Source organism: Vulpes lagopus, chromosome 2, assembly GCF_018345385.1.
Source record: "Vulpes lagopus strain Blue_001 chromosome 2, ASM1834538v1, whole genome shotgun sequence".
In the NCBI taxonomy this organism is placed as follows: Eukaryota; Metazoa; Chordata; class Mammalia; order Carnivora; family Canidae; genus Vulpes; species Vulpes lagopus.
This window is the reverse complement of record NC_054825.1, coordinates 99542779-99562751: the sequence shown is the minus strand read 5'-3', so window position 1 is coordinate 99562751 and position 19973 is coordinate 99542779. Positions and strand designations below refer to the sequence as shown.

The window sequence follows — 19973 nt, the reverse complement described above, 5'->3', positions numbered from 1 at the left end:
TGACTATTTATGCTTTTGGAAAGGCCTCTTCTAGTCAACAGTTGGCTAATAGTAGTTAAGTTCTGGAAGAGTCAAATGTGATATGCAGATTTTCAACTGTGTGGGGAATTGGCAACCTCCACCCCCACATTGTTCATGGATCAACTGTGCTTCTAGAGCACAAATCCTACAAATGCCCAGGAAAATTAAAAACAAGGCAAAACCATTATAAAATTTCAAAACATGGGAGACAAAGAGAAGATCTTGAAGGTTTCCAAGATGAAAAAGTCTGACTTCTCCAAAATAATGGTGGAAGCAAAAAGATAATGACACAATGCCTTCAAAAAACTGAGAAAATTATTTATAATTTAGAGCACTGTACCTGCCATTTTATTAATTTTTTTTTTTATTTATTTATGATAGTCATACAGAGAGAGAGAGAGGCAGATACACAGGCAGAGGGAGAAGCAGGCTCCATGCACCAGGAGCCTGATGTGGGACTCGATCCCGGGTCTCCAGGATCGCGCCCTGGGCCAAAGGCAGGCGCCAAACCGCTGCGCCACCCAGGGATCCCCTACCTGCCATTTTATATATAAAATACCTCCTACACATACGTTCTGAAGAAGCTAATGAAAGATGTACATACTGAAACAAAAACAAGAAGAATATTCTACACAAGAGAGAGAAGCAAACTCTCAGGACAGATGGTGAGGGAACAGGAATGTCCCAGATGCCAGCTGTCGTGCAGCCTGGAGCACCTCTGTTCAGACTGAAGTAAGGCATTGGGTGCTACAGGAGGGATGTCTCCAAGGAGTAAGACAGTCGAACTCTATTACGAGAGAGCTACTAGTTCCATAAACACAAAAAGTTATGTAAGAAAAGAAATATAACCATAGTATAGTTTGTTGCTCATATATGAAAAATATTAAGTAACCATATTAAATAACCACAGTCAAACAATCATTATTGCTCCAGCTATAAGATGTGCTGAAACAGTAACTGGAGCCATGTGAGTCAGGTAGAAGTGTATTCTGTCTCTACTATAGAAGCATAGATAATGTCTAAAATTTAAAAATCAAGAATTAGCAACATAAACATGCCACTTATAAATATGGAAGTTAAAACCAGAAGACAGAGATACAAGAGATAGAAAAGGTTATTTCTAAAAAAAAAAAAAAAAAAAAAGAAAAGAAAAGAAAAGGTTATTTCTGGAAAATGAGAATCAGGAGTGAAAAGGGAACTATTTCACTGGAAGCTTAGTAGTAGTTTTTGACTAATTAATATATGTTCATACTGCCTTTTAATTTAAAGTTAAAGTTGAAAAAATAATTCTGTATCAGTGGTTAAAAGTAAGGGCTCCCTGGGTTCAAATCTGATTTTCACCACTTTTCTGCATGACCTGAATAGTGAACCATTTTAACCATTTTTTAATCAGAGTACATGGCTCACAGTATTATTAAAAAAATTAATGTGAAAAGCACTTAGCACAGCACCAAGCACAAAGTGCATACTTAGTAAATTTTATGTCAATCCTATCATATTCACTGCAGTTTCCTTTGTGGCAAATGTTTAACCATGATTCTGTAAAAATTGTAGCATTTGGGATCCATGCTGTAAAAGATAGATAAATAGTAATCTATCTCCAAAGAGGAAGATTCTCTTAAATATTTAAAAAGAGATTACACTCAAAAGAAATACATTTTCTTCCGTTCTCCTCTTTAGTATTTCTGTATGTTTCTCTTGCCAATGTAGTTAATTCTTACATACTTAATTGGACATAAATATACATAGAATATACATAGATGATTCAGAGAACATCTTGTCAAATTTCTCTGTGCTATAGATAAAGAAGTACAGATTCAGACACTGTGTCAAGTCAGGACCATTACCAATGGAGGTTAAAACTAAGACTGAAATCTTTATCTGTACTAGAGCTTATCCATAATTATATGGATAATAATTATAACCCTCTTCAAGCTTATTTCATATAATTGATTTTAACAAAACCTTTTGAGCAGATGAGCAAGGAGTCTTTTCTCTGATATTTACTATGGGAACCTGGTTGATCTCCTGGAGTAAATTTCAAAAAATTGTGCAGGCTCCTCCATCCATTGACTAGCTCATCTGGAATTTTTATCTTTTTTGTCTACACTGAGCCTCCAACAATCCATCAGTTTACAGTTCTGGTTTCCATACCCTCACCCTGGTTACCACAGTGGTCTCCCCATGAGTTTCTGCACTGGGGTAGATCCAAAAGTATGTGGAGAAATGACATCATCAGTATGGCTATGTAGGTTATCTCTGACTTAAGTTCCCCTCACCAACAAGGAACTCTCTATAGACAAAAGACCTCTGTAAAACTCCCAAAACCCAAGGGTAAGGTTGAAGCACCAGCCTGGACCCCAGAGACCAGGAAGGACCACGTTAAAAGATTAAGAGAAGTGGTCACACTTTAGACCGCAAAAATCCTTCCTGGCTGTCACAGAGTTGTACCAAAAGGGCACCACTTGACCAAAATGGGCATCTAGCTCCCCCGGCTGCCCCACCTTTCCCAGGAGTCTTAGTCTCAACTCATGGGGAGTACTAAGGGAACTTGTGTGGCTTGACTACTGGGGATCAGTTAGTGAGGGAGACCGGGGCTGAGGCTTAACTGCAACAAGCACTCACATCTTGGCAGACTGCATTCCTGTTTGCAGCTGCACCCAAGCCAAGATTCCAGCCTGTGCTGCCCATCACCAGAGCCTAGCCAGTGGCCCTATCTGACCTGGGAGTTCACTTGGCAATTCTGCATGATTTGAGTCCCCAGACAATGGGCCATACTAACCTTAGAGACCTTTTCTACCATCTGACCTGGGCAGGGAAGCCAATTCCCAGCCCCGCCCAACAGCTGAGCATAGCCTTCATCCTTCCTCACCAGAAGGTCTGGCCGGAGAACCCAGGCAGCCCCGGAACCCATCCAACAGCCCTGCTTGAGAAGGGAGCCAAGCCAGCAGCCCTACCCAACTGCTGAGCATAGCCTCTGGCCCCATATAATCAGGGAGTCTGGACAGTGACCCTGGACAACCTCAGATATCAATTTACATCCTTGCCTAGCCACAGAGTCCAGCCTACAACCTAGCCAGCCATGGAGCCCAGATGACAACCCCACTCAACAGTGCAATCCAACCTCTGGCCTTGTCTGATCACTAAACACAGCCTGCAACCTTATTCAGGCAGGCAGCCTTGCCAGTGACCCCAGCCAATCACCAAGCATAGCCTGTGACCCCACCTGACAAGGAAGCCTGGACAGTGACCCAGCTCAACCATGGAGCATAGTCTCTAGCTCCACACACTTTGGAATATAGCTGGAGGGTCCCTCCTTATCAGAGAGCCCAGTCAGTGACCTTGCCCAATAGAGTAGCACAGCCAGTGCCCCACCTGAAAGCAAAGCCCAAACTATCACCTCACCCAATTCCAGGGCATAGCCTGCAACTCTATGTAATCCAAGAACACAACCTGAGACCCAGTCTAACTGCCATGCCCTGCCTGTGGCTCTACCTGAATGCAGAGTCCAGCCAGTAGCACCGTCTGATCTAAGATCACAGCCTGCTATCCTACCTAACCAGGAGTGATTGCAGAGCCCAGCCTATAGCTCTACCCAGTCACAGAGTCCAGCCAGTAGCACCGTCTGATCTATAAAATTATAAATGAAAATGGAGAGATTACAAGAAATACAAAGGATCACAATAGCATACCGTGAAGAAATGGATAAATATCTAGAAACATGCAACCCACCAGACTGAATTATGAAGAAATAGAAAATATATGGGACACCTGGGTGGCTCAGTGGTTGAGGGTCCACCTTTGGCACAAGCCGTGATCCTGGGTTGTGGGATCGAGTCCCATATTGGGCTCCCTGTGGGGAGCCTGCTTCTCCCTCTGCCTATGTCTCTGCCTCTCTATGTCTCTCATGAATAAATAAATAAAATATTTAAAAAAATATGAACAGACTAGAAATGAATAAGAAGGCTGAATTGGTCATCAAAATCCTCCCAACAAAGAAAAGTCCAAGACCAGATGGTTTCACAGGTGAAATCAACCAAACATTTAAAGCCAATTCTTTTCACTCTTCCAAAAGATTAAGGAGAAGGAAACACTCTCAAACTCATTTTATAAGGCCAGCATTATCCTGATACCAAAGCCAGATAAGGACAACACAAGAGGAGAAAACTATAGGCCAATATTCATGAATAAATGTAGATGCAAAAATTCTCAACAGAGTACTAGCAAACCAAATTCAATAGCCCATTAAAAGGATCATACACCATGATTTAGTTGAAATGCATATAAAAATAAATGTGATACATTACATTACTAGGCTGAAATATAAAAATATCTCAATAGATGCAGAAAAAGCATTTCATAAAATTCAAATGATAAAATTCTCAACCAAGTGAGTATATAAAAGAAGTACACTTCAACATAATAAAGACTATATGGCATCATACCCAGTGGTGAAAGGCTAAAAGCTTCTCACCTAAGATGCGAACAAGACAAGGATGCCCACTCTCACCAGACCTGTTCAACATAGTACTCAAACTCCTAGAGTAATCAGAGAAGAAAAAAATAGAAGGCATCTAAATAAAAAAGGATGATATAAAATTGTCCTTGTAGGTGACATAATCTTATGTAAAGAAAGTCCTAAAGATTCGACTAAAAAACTCTTAGAACTAATAAGTTCAGTAAAATTTCAGAAAAAAAATTTAACATACAGGGATCCCTGGGTGGCGCAGTGGTTTGGCGCCTGTCTTTGGCCCAGGGTGCAATCCTGGAGACCTGGGATCGATTCCCACATCGGGCTCCCAGTGCATGGAGCCTGCTTCTCCCTCTGCCTGTGTCTCTGCCCCCCCCCCTCTTTCTCTCTCTCTCTCTCTCTCTCTCTCTGTGACTATCATAAATAAATTAATTAATAAAAAAATCTAACATACAAAAATCAGTTACACTTCTATATACTAGCAATGAATTATGTGAAAAAAAGAAAATAATTTCTTTACAATAACATCCAAAACAATAAAATACTTCAGAATAAATTTAACAAAGGAGTTTAAATATCTCTACACTGAAAACTGTAAGAATCAGATAGACATTGAAGAAGATACAAATAAATGGAATGATAGCCCATGTGGCTAACTTTACTCTTAATACAATTAATGTAGTCTATTTCACTTGTTCCGTTTATATTTTGGCATTGCTCACATAGCCAAAATATCTCTAGATTTGTTTTCTCCCGTTTTGGTTGCCATATTTCATAAAAGACATTGAAGAAACCTCATGGATTCAAGGAAAGGAGAGATTTTCTCATCTGTATCCAAGTATTTTAATAAAGCATGTCTCATTCCCCACAGGAGCTTCAGAGAGACATTGAGAAACATAGCACAGGCGTGGCCTCTGTTCTCAACTTATGTGAGGTCCTGCTTCATGACTGTGATGCCTGCGCCACGGATGCAGAGTGTGATTCCATCCAGCAGGCGACGCGAAACCTGGACCGGCGATGGAGAAATATCTGTGCCATGTCCATGGAAAGAAGGCTCAAGTAAGTGGGCAGGTTCAAAGAGCTGGGAAAGAGGAAGGACCAGAAATAGAAGGGAAAAAAAAAAAAAAAACCTACCCAGAGTATTCACTGTTTACTATTTCATTTTGGATGTAATGTCCAAAAGGAGCATTGATTTTCCAAAGTTGCCGTCATCTACATTTAGCTGGGAAAACAAGTAAGCATAAAAGTCATACCATAGTTTCCCCCCCTACGGTATCCATAGTTTCTCTTTCCATGGTGTCAGTTGCTCATGGTCGGAGAGGATCCAGAAGCAGAGGATACTCCTTCTGGGGTAGGGTCAAAAGATCCACAGTAGCCTAACACTAGTCACAACACCTATGCCATTCACATAACTTCATCCATCATGTAGGCATTTTATCATCTCACATCATCACAAGAAAGGTAAATGCAGGGGTGCCTGGGTAGCTCAGTCAGTTAAGTACCTAGGCATCTGCCTTGAGCTCACGTCATGATCAGTTCTAGGATGGAGCTCCATGTGTCATGTGGTCGGACTCCCTGCTCAGTGGAGAGTCTACTTCTCCCTTTCCCTTTGCACCTCCCCCACACTCTTACTTCTTTCCTCTGCTCTCTCAAATAAATAAAATCTTAAGAAAAAATAAAAAAGATGAGTCAATGCAGTACAGTAAGATATTTTGAGAAAAATACCACATTCATGTAACTTTTATTACAGTGTACTATTATAATTGTTCTATTTTGTTATTGGTTATTGTTAATCTCTTACTGTCCCTAATTTATAGTTTAAACTTTATTATATGTATGTCTGGGATAAAACATAGTATATACAGGGATTTAGTACTATCCACAGTTTCAGGCATCTATACGGAGTCTTGGAATGGATCCCTCATAGATGGGGGGAGTTACTATATATAAATTTACTATATACAAATATAATATACTGTATATTATGAAACAATTATGCCTGACCTAATAGTTTAAATGTAATTCAGAAAAATAAAAATACGCCCTCGAATAAGTATATTGTTAAAAAATTGGTGGTGTGAAAAGTAATATTAATTACATAAAAATGAAATTTAAAGGTTTTGGAAAAGCCCTTTGAAATTCTAAGCAGTAATAAATAGTAGTGGGTTAGAAAATCATCTTGTGTACTGTTTGGAGAACTCTTGAAAGGTTAATATTTGTCTTGCTGTGATAGGTTGGTTAATTTTAGTGAGGGTGAGTTTGATGTTGGACCTACATGCAGCTTGAGACTCTGGTTTAATTTCAGTGGAATCTTAGCATGATTGTGCCCTGCAAACAGGGCATTGCACTTTTGAGCTCCCTTGCATGTATACAGGACAGTTCGGGTTTTATATGTTTGTAATACATAATTTTACTAATTCCAAGTCCAGAGCTTCAGGATGTGTATTTAAAAAAAAAAACACACAAAAACAAAAACAAAAAAAAAATTTCCAAACTCACAGCTGTTTCATTTTAGCTCAGACAGTTGTCCCTTTTTCACTCTGGTCAAATTTGGCGGACGGCACAGTTATTGTTTGGCACAATAGTTGCTTGCTTGGGCACTCTTAATCCTATTGCAGGCATTAGAGTTCTAAAGCATCAACAGTCTCAAACAATCAGAAACTGTTTTTTCGTTTTCTGTCTCAGAATTGAAGAGACATGGCGATTGTGGCAGAAGTTTCTCGATGATTATTCTCGTTTTGAAGATTGGCTCAAGATTTCAGAAAGGACAGCTGCCTTCCCCAGCTCTTCTGGGGTGCTCTATACAGTTGCCAAGGAAGAACTAAAGAAATTTGAGGTGATTTATAATTCTAAATACTTGGCCCTTATTTTGCTATGAGTATAGCCAGTTAGTAGTTGGTGTCTCAAGACATAAACTAACTGTTCATCTGCACATTATTTGTTGAAACAGTTGGATGATGACTTTGTGGTCATCTTTATTACTGCCTCATACACAGGCAAAGAAGGGGGAAAAAGAGGGCTTTATGTTAAGTTCTCATGAATTACAAATAAAGTCATAATGACAAGAAATTCTGTTACAAAACACAAATCATGATTCCCAAAAAAAGATCTTGGCTTTTTTAAAAATTTCATAATTTTTTACTATCCACCATCTAAGGTGAAAATATGATGTTCTATACTATCAAAATCTCTCTTCCAAATATATTTTCTTGATTTTTATTTTATCTACAATTAGGGAATAGATGTGTATATAGATAGATAGATATGTGTAGATAGATAGAGAGATAGATGATAGATAGATAGATAGATAGATAGATAGATAGATAGATAGATAGAGATAGAGATATACAATCATTGTAATCTCTCTTCCAAATATATTTTCTTGATTTTTATTTTATCTATAATTAGAGAATAGATGTGGATAGATAGATAGATCGATAGATATAGATATATAATCATTGTAATGTAGAATTGGCTCCAGAATTAAATAAAATACGTTTAATCATAAGCCATTTCTTTTTTTTTTTTTTTTTAAAGATTTTATTTATTTTTTTATTTAATTTTTATTTATGATAGTCACAGAGAGAGAGAGAGAGGCAGAGACACAGGCGGAGGGAGAAGCAGGCTCCATGCACCCGGAGCCCGATGTGGGATTCGATCCCGGGTCTCCAGGATCGCGCCCCGGGCCAAAGGCAGGCGCCAAACCGCTGCGCCACCCAGGGATCCTCATAAGCCATTTCTAATGACAAATGAAGAACGATGCCATCCTTGGATCCCCAAGACTTTTCAGTTACAGAGATAAAAACAGCAACAGTATAATCATATTCATGAAGGCCCCTCTCAGTAACTGACTTCAGTGTACTGCCTATTTGTGTGATCTCGGTCTACTCTATCCCCATGGGATGAAAACAACCCTAACAGCTGCCTCTCACTTCCACAGAGGACCTGACAGTCTAAAGGTTCACCATGTTTTAATTTGAAGTTTCTTTTCCCATCACTTCCCTCTGACAGGCAGGTGTGTACCCATAGATATTGACAGCAACGTCCTGATGCGTGTGTCTTACAAAGATCATTCTTGGTTGCTAATTCTGCCCCAAGCTCCCTGAGATGATTAAAAATAAGACTAAAAATCAAACCAAATCCAGTTGAATTTATTTTTACCTTGTAATGTCAGTTTGCCCGGCATTTACTGAGGCCTGTCAGAATAAATATGAAGTTTGGCTTTTTGCTTGTGGGGTTTAAAATCAAAGAGTCCTAGATGAGCAGCTATAGAAATCTATAAAAATGTTCAAATACTGTAAAATAAGTAAAAGTTATTCCGATGTCTGAATATGGATTTATGTGTAACAAGCCCACTTAATTCCAGGAAAATAATTTCATATCTAAAATGTTTTCTCTTGGAAAATTTCTAGTGAAGAGCCACTATCCAGTGGAGTTCAGGTCTTCCTGGCATGAACCAGTGGTAGTGAAGTATTCATGTACTCCGTCTTATTATGCTCTGCTTCATAAAGGTTAAAACCTTCTGTAATTGGCTTACACTACAAAGCAGATTATGTCTGGTCCTTTTTGATGCTATTTTAGACTCTCAGATTTTATGGCAAAAGTTAGCCATATGTCTAGCTTCTATCATAAATGATTTTATCATTTACTTTTTAGTTAATGTTCTTGAGAGACAGAAATAAATTTAAAAAAAACAAGATTTTGTTCGAGGACACCCTTTTCCTGTTCAAATAATAACAGTTTGAGATGGGTCTGGGTACCCACTTGTGGTGCCTATCACTGCTCCAGTGGGAAAACAAACTCTATGACTCCCAGTAATGGCTAAAGCTGAACTTCCCTTCCTTCTTCCTCTTCTGGGGAAATAACTCAAGTTGTGTTATTGAATTGGAGATTAGACTTACTAAGACCAAGTCTCTTAAAGCAACTCTCAGAAGGAAAGCCATATCAGAGGCACAGATGTAGTAGTATATAAACAGTGTAATGAGCCAAAGGAAGCAGTTTTGTGATTTAGATGAGTACAGACTGCTAGACTGTACAGTTTTCTGTCCAGTGTCAGGATAAATACCAGTCATAAATCATACACATGAATTTGGGAAAAAATAGCTTCATTTTATTTTGACTAAATGATTCTTATGATAGAACTATGCTATATTGCAGAGAGAAAGAAGAAAGAGTATTTTACCTTTTGAAACTCTAAAGTGTACATAGGATAACCTCAAAACTAAATGGCCATAAGTGGATTGGACAACATTTTAATCATTTAAAAACTTAACTTTTAATCATTAAAATGACAGTATAGTTATGAAATTTGCCCAAGATATAACAGCTCACATTCAGACACATTCTGCAAAAAGTGGGTTTAATTATTTTAATAGACATCAGAATTGAAGTTTCTGGATTTTTAGAGTACATCTTTCTTTTTTTTTGTTTTTTTTTTTTTTTTGAGTACATCTTTCATAAATAGAGAATTCTTTTGCAGATATATATTTTCTCAGTATTGACATCAGAAATTTTTGAACCTTTCAGACTCACATTTGAGCACGCATAAATATTTGCATAATCCATTTGTTTCATGAGAAAATTTTGGGGGGCTGTTCAGTATTTTAAAAGCTATAATACAGCAACATATATATATTATACATGTATATGTATTTGTATATATACACATATAGTTATTACTATTTACCAATTTCTTTCATATTTTTGTTTGATCTACGCCCTTTCCTTAAGCCATACGGGTCATATTACTCTGCTTTAACAAGGGAAAATAAACCCTCATTAGAAATTGTCCTTTCCTTGTCACTACAGTATGAGGCCAGGTGCTCTCGCTGAGAGCCCTTCACTGATCCCCTCACTGACATGCGTGCTTCTCTGTGGTCTTAGGCTTTCCAGCGACAGGTCCACGAGAGCCTGACCCAGCTAGAACTAATCAACAAGCAGTACCGTCGCCTGGCCAGAGAGAACCGCACCGATTCTGCTTGTAGCCTAAAGCAGATGGTTCATGAAGGCAACCAGAGATGGGACAACCTGCAAAAGCGTGTCACCTCCATCTTGCGCAGACTCAAGGTCTGAATTACGCCTCTTCTGTCGCTTAGAGACCCAGAGGACAGGATTGGGCCATTTGAACACATTAGACATAATCTTAGTGATTTTGTAAGACTGGGTAGCAAGAGTGGTTTATATAATAATTTACATTGTAAAGGATTACAGAGTTCACATTGTTTGTTGAGAAAATGACTTCCCATAAGAACATTGGAATTGGTGGTACCATCTCTATATGTGCATATGGACTTTAATTTTTATCATTTTCTTTTCACATCTAGCATTTCATTGGCCAGCGTGAGGAGTTTGAGACTGCACGGGACAGCATTCTGGTGTGGCTGACAGAGATGGATCTACAGCTCACTAATATTGAGCATTTTTCTGAGTGTGATGTTCAAGCTAAAATAAAGCAACTCAAGGTAATATAGTAGTGATTTTTCAAATTGCGAAGAAGGTGTGAAGAGGAAGGGATTTGTAGATCCTTTTGTAAAGAACATAGTAAAGAACTCTTTTGAAAAAAAATTAGTTCTTGATTGGAAAAAAATTCAGAAAATACAAAATATATTTAAAAAAATAAAGAACACTACCCAGAGATCGCTACCATTAGCCTATATACTTTAAATTATTAACTTCATTGCCAAGGTGTTAGGAATCTTGTTTTTTGGCTGTTTTTCTTTTCTTTCTTTTCTTTTCTTTTTTTTTTCTTTTTTTTTTTTACTTTGTTGCTACCGCCTTCAAATAGCTTATTTGACCTCCATGTTCCAACTTTCTCATGTTGGAATTTCAGTCCACATTATTATTCCCTATCCTTAGAGGCCAAGTTAATTTTTAAGCATAATTGTTATGTTTCACCATGCAGTTCAAATGCAGTGACTAATTAAAAATTTATATAAGAGTGATACACATTAAATATAAGGAGTCCCTAAAAAGGAAAAGTGTTTTAACAACTTGAATATTATGCAAGGATAAAGTCTCAGGATGAAAAAAAATCATAAAATAGATTCTCAGGATGAAAAAAATCATAAAATAGATTCTCAGGATGAAAAAATTGTAAAAAAATTTTTTTACAGTGAGCCCTGATCCTATGCCCGATCCCTCCCCCACTGACTATTCTAAGTTGTTTCATAGACAAACCAATATTTAAAACATTCAACAGGAAATTTCTACCAAGTGGCAGTTGAATCTTTTCTTTTTAGACTCTGGCAGGGTCACAGAACTTACCACCATGCTCCCTTTTCATTAGTGGATAATTTCAACTCTTCTAGAGTTTATTCTTGTATTGAATTAAAATTTATCCCTGAAATCTATCCCTACTAGCTTAACTCATTTCAACTTTATATAACGAGTATAAATAATCCTCTAGAATTCCTTGTTTTTTAAATAATTATAATCTTTTCTGGTTATGTCCTGAAATAATAAAAGAATCATCTGAGAAGAATTTGTGACATTAGTTATCATTTAGTTGGTTTCTCTTAGTCATGTTTGACAAATGATCAGAAAATCTAAAATTAAAATATTTAATTAACTCTCTAAAATGTTAAATTTATTTCAGTGGCACTGTATTGCTTACCATTGCTTTTCATTAGGGATAACCAATACTATCAATGTTATGATGGGTTTAAATGTTTTTTTTCTGTGATTCTCTACCCACACTGTCCATGGTGGTAAATTTTATTAGCCAAAGGCGCCGTTCTGGTCATGGAATTCTGATGATTCCATTTCTGACTCCTGTTCTGATTTAAAATTTTTATGTTTGACTTTAGAAAGTAATAGCCTCTTGGCTTATCACCCTATATGGTAAATTCAATATCCCCTGCATGGTTTTTCTAAATATATATCTTATAATTATTTTATGTCACTGTGAACAACAAAAAAATTACATGAGATTTGTGTTCCCTAGGCCTTCCAGCAAGAAATTTCACTGAACCACAATAAGATTGAGCACATAATTGCCCAAGGAGAACAGCTTATAGAAAAGAGTGAGCCCTTGGATGCGGCAGTCATTGAGGAAGAGCTAGATGAACTCCGGCGTTACTGTCAGGAAGTCTTTGGGCGTGTGGAAAGATACCATAAGAAACTGATTCGCCTGCCTGTATGTGATGTTTTTTTTTCTTTTTTTCATTGTCACAAAGTCTAAAGAGAGTTAGTTATATAGGGTTAGGTAGCATTGGACAGTGGGGAAAACCCTAGACTCTGGAGCCAGAATGCCTGGATTCCCTTCTGAGCTCTGACATGTGTTGGCTACATAACCTTGGGCAAGTCACATCTCTTGCCTTGGTGTTCTCAAATGTAACACTGATCTAATAATACTACCTACCTTATAGACAGGATCACTTCAGATAGGAAACAAGTCAGTATATGTGTAAGAAACTTAGTACATGGCAGATATCTTCTATGGAAAGTAAAGAAAGTTCTAGAATAAATAAGGAGATGATAGTGAGCAGTGAAAACAGTTGCTCAGTTGATGAAGTTGTTTAGTTGAAATTTTTTCTCTTCCACTTTCCTAATAGCTACCATAATCACATCACAAAATGTTAGAATATTTGGAATATTCTGTGATAAAATATATTTTGCATCTGGGATATAAGGTAAAAAGGTAAAAAGGACCAGGTAAAGTTTTCTTAGTAATTTCCTTTTATTCCTGAAATGTGCCATTGTGAACCCAATGTGTTGCAGGCACACTACTCTGCTGCATTTATTTACATAATCTTATTTAATCTTAATTATTTGAAGTACATTTCAATATTATTTCCATTTCACCAGTGATAAAACTGGAGCTTTGCTAGATTAATTTATACAACATTTTAAAAAGTGATCAAAGGATTCTTACTTATTTGATGTTAGGAAGTTATAAATTACCCCCACTGAGGTAGGAATATGGCCCAGATAAGCTTGAGCCCTGAGAAGCAGAACAAGAAGTGGTAAGGGCATCATCTGACCACTGTGGTAATGGAGTTGGGCTGCCTATATTTCTAGCTCCCAGATGATGAGCATGACCTCTCTGACCGGGAGCTGGAGCTGGATGACTCTGCAGCTCTCTCAGACCTCCACTGGCGTGACACCTCTGCAGACAGCGTGCTCTCTCCCCAGCCTTCCTCCAACCCCTCCCTCTCACTCGTCCAGCCCCTGCGGAGTGAGCGGTCAGGACGAGACACGCCTGCCAGTGTGGACTCCATCCCCCTGGAGTGGGACCATGACTATGACCTCAGTCGTGACCTGGAGTCTGCTGTGTCTAGAACTCTACCCTCTGAGGATGAAGAGGGTCAGGATGATAAAGATTTCTACCTCAGGGGAGCTGTTGGCTTATCAGGTAGGAAAGAGTTCTTCCAATAGGCCAACTTGAAAGAAAATAAAAAGGACTGAATATGGTATTAGAAATGCATAAACTAAGCAGAACTCTCTTCTTCCTTCTACCATTAGAGCAAATTGCACATAATAGAATAATTGCATTTTAATGTGATTATCAAATACAAAAGTTGACGTGACCATTGGTTTATCCCACATAGTGTTACATTCTTACTATATGACAAGCACTGTATAAGTATTAGGGATACATGGTTCATTCTAGTGTGGAACACTGACAGATAAGAAACAGCTGTGTGAAGTGTTGGTTCTAGGATAGTAATGTACACATGGTGGTACAGAAATACAGCCAAGAGGTGACTAACCAGAGCTTTGAGGAAAGGCTTTAGGGAAAAGACTCTTGAGCTGAGACCTGAAGAATAAATGAGTCACCTAGATAGACACAGCAAAGTTCAGAGGAAAAGAAGAGAGGTGCACACCGAGCTTTATGATCAGCCACAGAGCTTTTGGTCACCAGAAGTTTGTCCAGAATGACAAGGCTGTAGATTGGGAGACATAGAGTGGACAAAGAGGAGGTGGAAAGGCAAACCAGGACCTGGTCATAAAGCAGCCTGCTCACCACAGAGGGGAGTTCTCTCCTGAAGGCACAGGGGCACCACCACAGATCTCTAAGGAGGAGTTCACATGATCAGATACATACTTTCACATAACCTGTCTCAATACTAGGTGGAAGGGATCACGTTGGAGAAGAGCTCAGATGGAAACATTTTATGATCAAGGATAGAGATGGGATAGTGGCCTGAACTAGGGAACAACATCAGGGATGGAGACAATGGAATCATGAAAACTCTCCTCCTTCAGTGATGGTTCATTGAACTGGGATTGAAGCAACTTTCAGACTTGAGCATCTTGGTGAAAGATGCAGAGAATGTTGTGGGTGTCTGTGGGCCAGGAGACAGGGCAATGAGAAAGGGTGAGGTGCTGATTTGGTGGTACACACCTGAATTCGAAATACTGTAGAATATGCAAATAGAATACCCAGCAATAGATGCATGGGTCTGAAATTCTAGAACTGGAAATGCACATTGTGTGGCTATCCATGAAGAAAGAAAGAAAAGAAAGAAAGAAAAAGAAAGAAAGAAAGAAAGAAAGAAAGAAAGAAAGAAAGAAAGAAAGAAAGAAAGAAAGAAAGACGTATAGTGAAGGGGTGGACAGAGAAAGAGGAACATTGTACAGAAGGTGAGGAAAAATGGAATAGAGGCCAATTTGCAGCCCTTGTAAATGCATCTCAAACATTCTGCAAAAGGCTGCCTCTGCTTGTTTCTGATGGTTCATGTTTGGATTCCCAAGGATATGACATGATCTAAAAAGAACATGATTTCCCTCATTTCTATTTTGTTTTCACAGTAGAGCCTACTAGGTATTTCTTATCTATAGCAGTGCTCACCAGTATGTATCCACTAGCCACATGTGACTTTTGAGACCTGAAATGTGACCATGCAAAATTGTGTTTTGCTATGTCAAATGAACTTACATGAATTTATATGTTTCAAAGAGTTAGCACAAAGAAAGAATGCAAAATATTGATAATATCTATGTTGATAATACATTACAATTTTGATATATTGGTCTAGCAAAGTAAAGAACTAACGTTTTCACCATTAATATGTCTCTTAAAACCTTTAAAATTACATACGTGGCTCACTTTATTTCTATTGGACAGCACTGCTCTAGAATCTGTCTAGATTGAAATCTCAGTTCTGCCAATTACTGGCTATTGAAACTTGGGTAAGTCACTTAATTCCTCTGGATCTCAGTTTTTCTTATCAGTGAAATGGGAATAAGACTTCCATGTACCCTATGCAGTTTCTTCAAAGATAAAGGAGTGCTTAGAACAGTGCTTGACTCATAAAGCATTTTCAGTGTGAGCTTTTAAGATTTATTTCAGGAAATCTTGGGTGAGCATGCTCACACTCCTCTGTATATTCAAGAGCTGTCTATCTAGAGTGACTAACTTCCTTTTTTTCTCTAGGAAAGTTATTTCCCGCCACAAGGAATCTAGCTGTCAACTTAGACTGTGCTCTTTTTGCAGATGTAATGATCCCCGAAAGTCCCGAGGCCTATGTAAAACTCACAGAAAGTGCAATCAGAAATACCTCTGGTAGGCACAAAAAGCCAGCAAGCCTCCTTCCCTCACCTGTAACAAGCCTCCTCTCTGAGCACATCTGCTGTACCTCTCACAGCTCTGTGACACCAGCATGTTAAGAACAACCTTTCTCTTACTGCTACAGTAGAAAACAAACAGAATCCAAAAGTATTCTGTTGATAACAACAAGAATAAGATTTTAGCAATCAAGTTTCAGTGAAATAACTTCTCATCTTGTTAAAGGGGAATGAGTTTCATTAGGTGTAGACCTAAGATGCCCATGAATGGCAGAAAATAGGAGATGGAACTACTAGTATTCAGCATCTGTGCCCTAGTGTCCTGCTTGATTGTAGCCATAACCGACTTCATGATTTCCAGGGCTTATAGACTTACCTGGGCCTTAACCTGTGCAGTTAGGGCAACTGGGGACTCTCATGCCCAAGTCTACCAGCCTGCATTTGTGACCTCTGTTCCATATGTAAGACAAGGGGTGAGACCAGATGTTTGGCTCTAAAAAAATTATAATTTTTAATAAGTCTTGCCCCATAAAATAAAGGAAAATGGAGCCAGTTTTGTTTAATGTTGCACTAGATAAACTATAGTTTAGCATAGTTAAACAATTTGGGGGAAGATAGAATAGGATTCAAACACAACAATATGATACTGAATTGCAAAGATATTAGTTTACACTTAGTTTTTGAAGAAAAGCTAAAGAACAGGAAGCAAAGTAGCATTACTGAAATGATAACTTCCTGAGTGAACCCCCAGTGAGAGACCTCTTCCAGGTGTATTTAGCCTTTTTACAAAAGAAATTAATAAAGCTTACTAATACACGTTCTGCTTTCACTCTGTGTTAGCTTCACTCTGACAATCAATGTTCTTGTTTAGTTCAAAAATTATAATACAAGCGCACACGCACACATTTTGCATACACACATTTTGTGCATGCACAAAAGGTGTTATATCTCTGAAAGGTGATAAGCCAGGAGTTCCAGGCCCTGAGAGCATGCTTAGATGCAAATGCTAAAATCTTAGCTTTCTCCTGGTTTTGTTTTGGGTTTTAAACAAAAGCAAGCCATTGGTAATTTAGTGTCTCCACCCATATGTAACTCAAGCTAGTCTTTTCTGGGTCACATATCTTAAGTGAAGGATGCAGCCAGGGGAGACTGTCTTCTACTGAGCACTGTCTTCTGTTGAGATGCGGGAAGAAAACAAAGGATTATATCTATTTTGCTTGATAAGTGCCTGCAGAGGGAATATGAGAAATAACTGCCTCCTGTTTTGCAGGAGAGCATAAGGCACCACCTTGGGCTTTTGGAGAAGCCTTCCACAACTTACGACATGTAGATTTTCAGGGAATCAGCTGGAAAAGGAGCAGATACACAGGCTGTTAGAACCCACTGCAGAGCCCTTTTGCAATATCTGCTGCTAGGACTCTTAGCCAACCACATTCATTGATTGGTCTAGTCATTTGAACTTCTAACTCACCAGCACGTTAGTACTAAATTCGCTTCGTAATTGCGTACACATATGCCATTTCTGTATCACCTTAGCTGAAGTAATTTCGTAAACTTCTTGAATGTCAAGCATGTAAAGATTCTTGTGGTTGACGCTATAGGACCTCCCAGTGCCTTAGAGTCACAGATCCGACAACTGGACAAAGCATTGGATGAGAGCCGTTTTCAGATGCAACAAACTGAAAATATTATCCGCAGCAAAACTCCGACAGGACCGGAGCTAGATTCCAGCTATAGAGGCTATGTAAGTATCCTGACCCTTGTGATCCCAACATGTACCTAGAAATCATAGTTGTGTGACAAAGAACAGTCTGTCTGCGGCACAGAGCTTTCTGAGCTCTCTAAGCACCACACTGCCCTTGAACTCGTTGGTTTGGGTATACAAAATGAAGCCACGCTAGCAAGTTACCTTTTGAGTAAAACTGGCCCGTGCTCAGACACACTAACCTACTACAATGACCAGCCTGTTCCTTTACATGGAGAGCTCAGTGAGATCTATTTAATTGAAAGCAACAAAATGCTTTGCCTCCCAAACATGATTAGGCATTTTTCCAAACTCAGCTAATAATTTTGGGGCCAAAGTTATCCTTGAAGCAGCAGATATGGTTAATGGATTACTAACATGGATTTGGTTTTTTTTGTTTTTTGTTTTTTGTTTTTTTTGTTTTTTTGTAGTTCTTTTCTGGGGTTTATTGATTTACTTACTGGCTTTGGGAATGTTTTTATCCTCTGTTATCAATATACTCATTCTGGAGAAAACAAATCTGACTTACAAGAGGGATTTGGGAAAAAATGGCAGATGATTGTATACGTTACTAACTTCTGTTTTCGAAGTTCCTACCTAGTGAAGTATATACTAAGTTTATTTGCTCTGCTCAAGTTACTGACTAAATAATTTTTCCTGGAGAACTACCCATTTTCCTACACATACTTAAGCAAGAGAATTTAAGACCAAATCTCTTCCAAGGCTCAGCCCTACTTTTCATACCCAAAAGACTGCCTAGTAAAAGGGAAAAAAAAAAGTTACTTCCCTAAGTCTAATGACAACTTAAATGTACTGCTTTTTGAAACCAGGGAAGAGAACTGTTATAGTTATATATGCTGATATTAATGTCCTCACGCTTACAAGAGAGGAAGCAATCATGAATTCATTTCTTGTCCAGTGTAGTCTGTTATACCAACTTCTGTTATAGTGAACAGAATATATAAAATATATTCTCTTCTTAAAATATATTCAGGTTTAATGGTGACCATGCTGATATCACTGAGATTATATTCAGTCTCAATCAAAAATAGTCAAAGTTGGGATCCCTGGGTGGCGCAGTGGTTTGGCGCTTGCCTTTGGCCCAGGGCGCGATCCTGGAGACCCGGGATCGAATCCCACGTCGGGCTCCTGGTGCATGAAGCCTGCTTCTCCCTCTGCCTGTGTCTCTGCCTCTCTCTCTGTCTCTCTGTGACTATCATAAATAAATAAAAATTAAAAAAAAAATAGTCAAAGTAATTTCATCGCAGTGTTACTTGTTAAAGACCTTGAAACATAAGTTTATGGTTAGTATAGCAAGAATTCTCTGAATGTTGTGCATGACATTACGTAGGGTTGGAAGGTTTTCCTTTGATGTTAGAATTTATTCCCCTAACACCTATTAAACATTGCTTAAATTTTCTTGTGAAACAGCTGGCTTTAATAGTACTTTCTGCTTCTAAGTATTTTAATTATTTAATGCAAAAAAATGTTCCTTTGAGATTTGTGGTAATATTATTGTTCCCACATTTCAGTTTAAGAAAGAGGAAGCAACTTGCCAAAAATTATATATTGTACTGCCAGCTGAGGGCTCTGAGTTTTAAATCCCAGATTGGTTTTTAGTCTGTTTTGACTCAGAAATTTAAAATAAATTTTGAGGGATTCTCATGCAAAACCCAGTATGCGAAGTGTATCTTCAAGGCATTGTTCTCTGTGTGTATGAAACTGTCCTGTGTTTAAGGAGAATGTTTCTGAACTTGACTTTTCTATTTTCAGTGGATTTTTTCCCCACAGAATAATAAAACACAGCCACTGTCCATTTTAAGGAATAGAAAGATATTTTCCCCCAGAAGCTCTTGCACTTGTGAGAACCTGAGAATTCTGTGACAGGAGCCTGTATTCTATGTCTTAACAGATGAAATTGCTGGGTGAGTGCAGCGGCAGTATAGACTCAGTGAAGAGACTGGAACACAAACTAAGGGAGGAAGAAGAGAATTTTCCAGGCTTCGTTAACCTGAATAGTACGGAAACCCAAACAGCTGGTGAGTGAGTGATGCTCAGTTCAGGAAAGAGGGAAATAGAAGATCCTGAAGCACCTTGTGCCCTGTGTTACCCTGTGATGCTCATCTCATTCTACATGATTCTCTCCTGAGAACTTTTCTCTGCGTTACAGTGATCTAACAGAAGAGGGGGTGAACAGCATTATAGTGTTTTCTTTCACATACCATTTAT

The 19973-nt window shown here is 38.4% G+C and overlaps 1 protein-coding gene across 16 annotated transcripts in view; it reads left to right on the top strand.

Annotated features, from left to right (window-relative positions):
* SYNE1 (spectrin repeat containing nuclear envelope protein 1) overlaps window positions 1–19973 on the top strand; it is a 450580-nt gene that overhangs the window by 410388 nt on the left and 20219 nt on the right. For 12 of the 16 annotated variants that reach the window (XM_041744178.1, XM_041744179.1, XM_041744185.1 and 9 more), the window contains 9 exons: window positions 5364–5551; window positions 7178–7328; window positions 10376–10558; window positions 10816–10953; window positions 12435–12626; window positions 13511–13844; window positions 15930–15998; window positions 17602–17744; window positions 19657–19783. In XM_041744178.1, the coding sequence (XP_041600112.1) occupies window positions 5364–5551; window positions 7178–7328; window positions 10376–10558; window positions 10816–10953; window positions 12435–12626; window positions 13511–13844; window positions 15930–15998; window positions 17602–17744; window positions 19657–19783 (1525 nt within the window). The remainder of the gene's footprint in view (window positions 1–5363; window positions 5552–7177; window positions 7329–10375; window positions 10559–10815; window positions 10954–12434; window positions 12627–13510; window positions 13845–15929; window positions 15999–17601; window positions 17745–19656; window positions 19784–19973) is intronic. The other 4 variants (XM_041744182.1, XM_041744181.1, XM_041744180.1 and 1 more) reach the window with 1 other exon arrangement.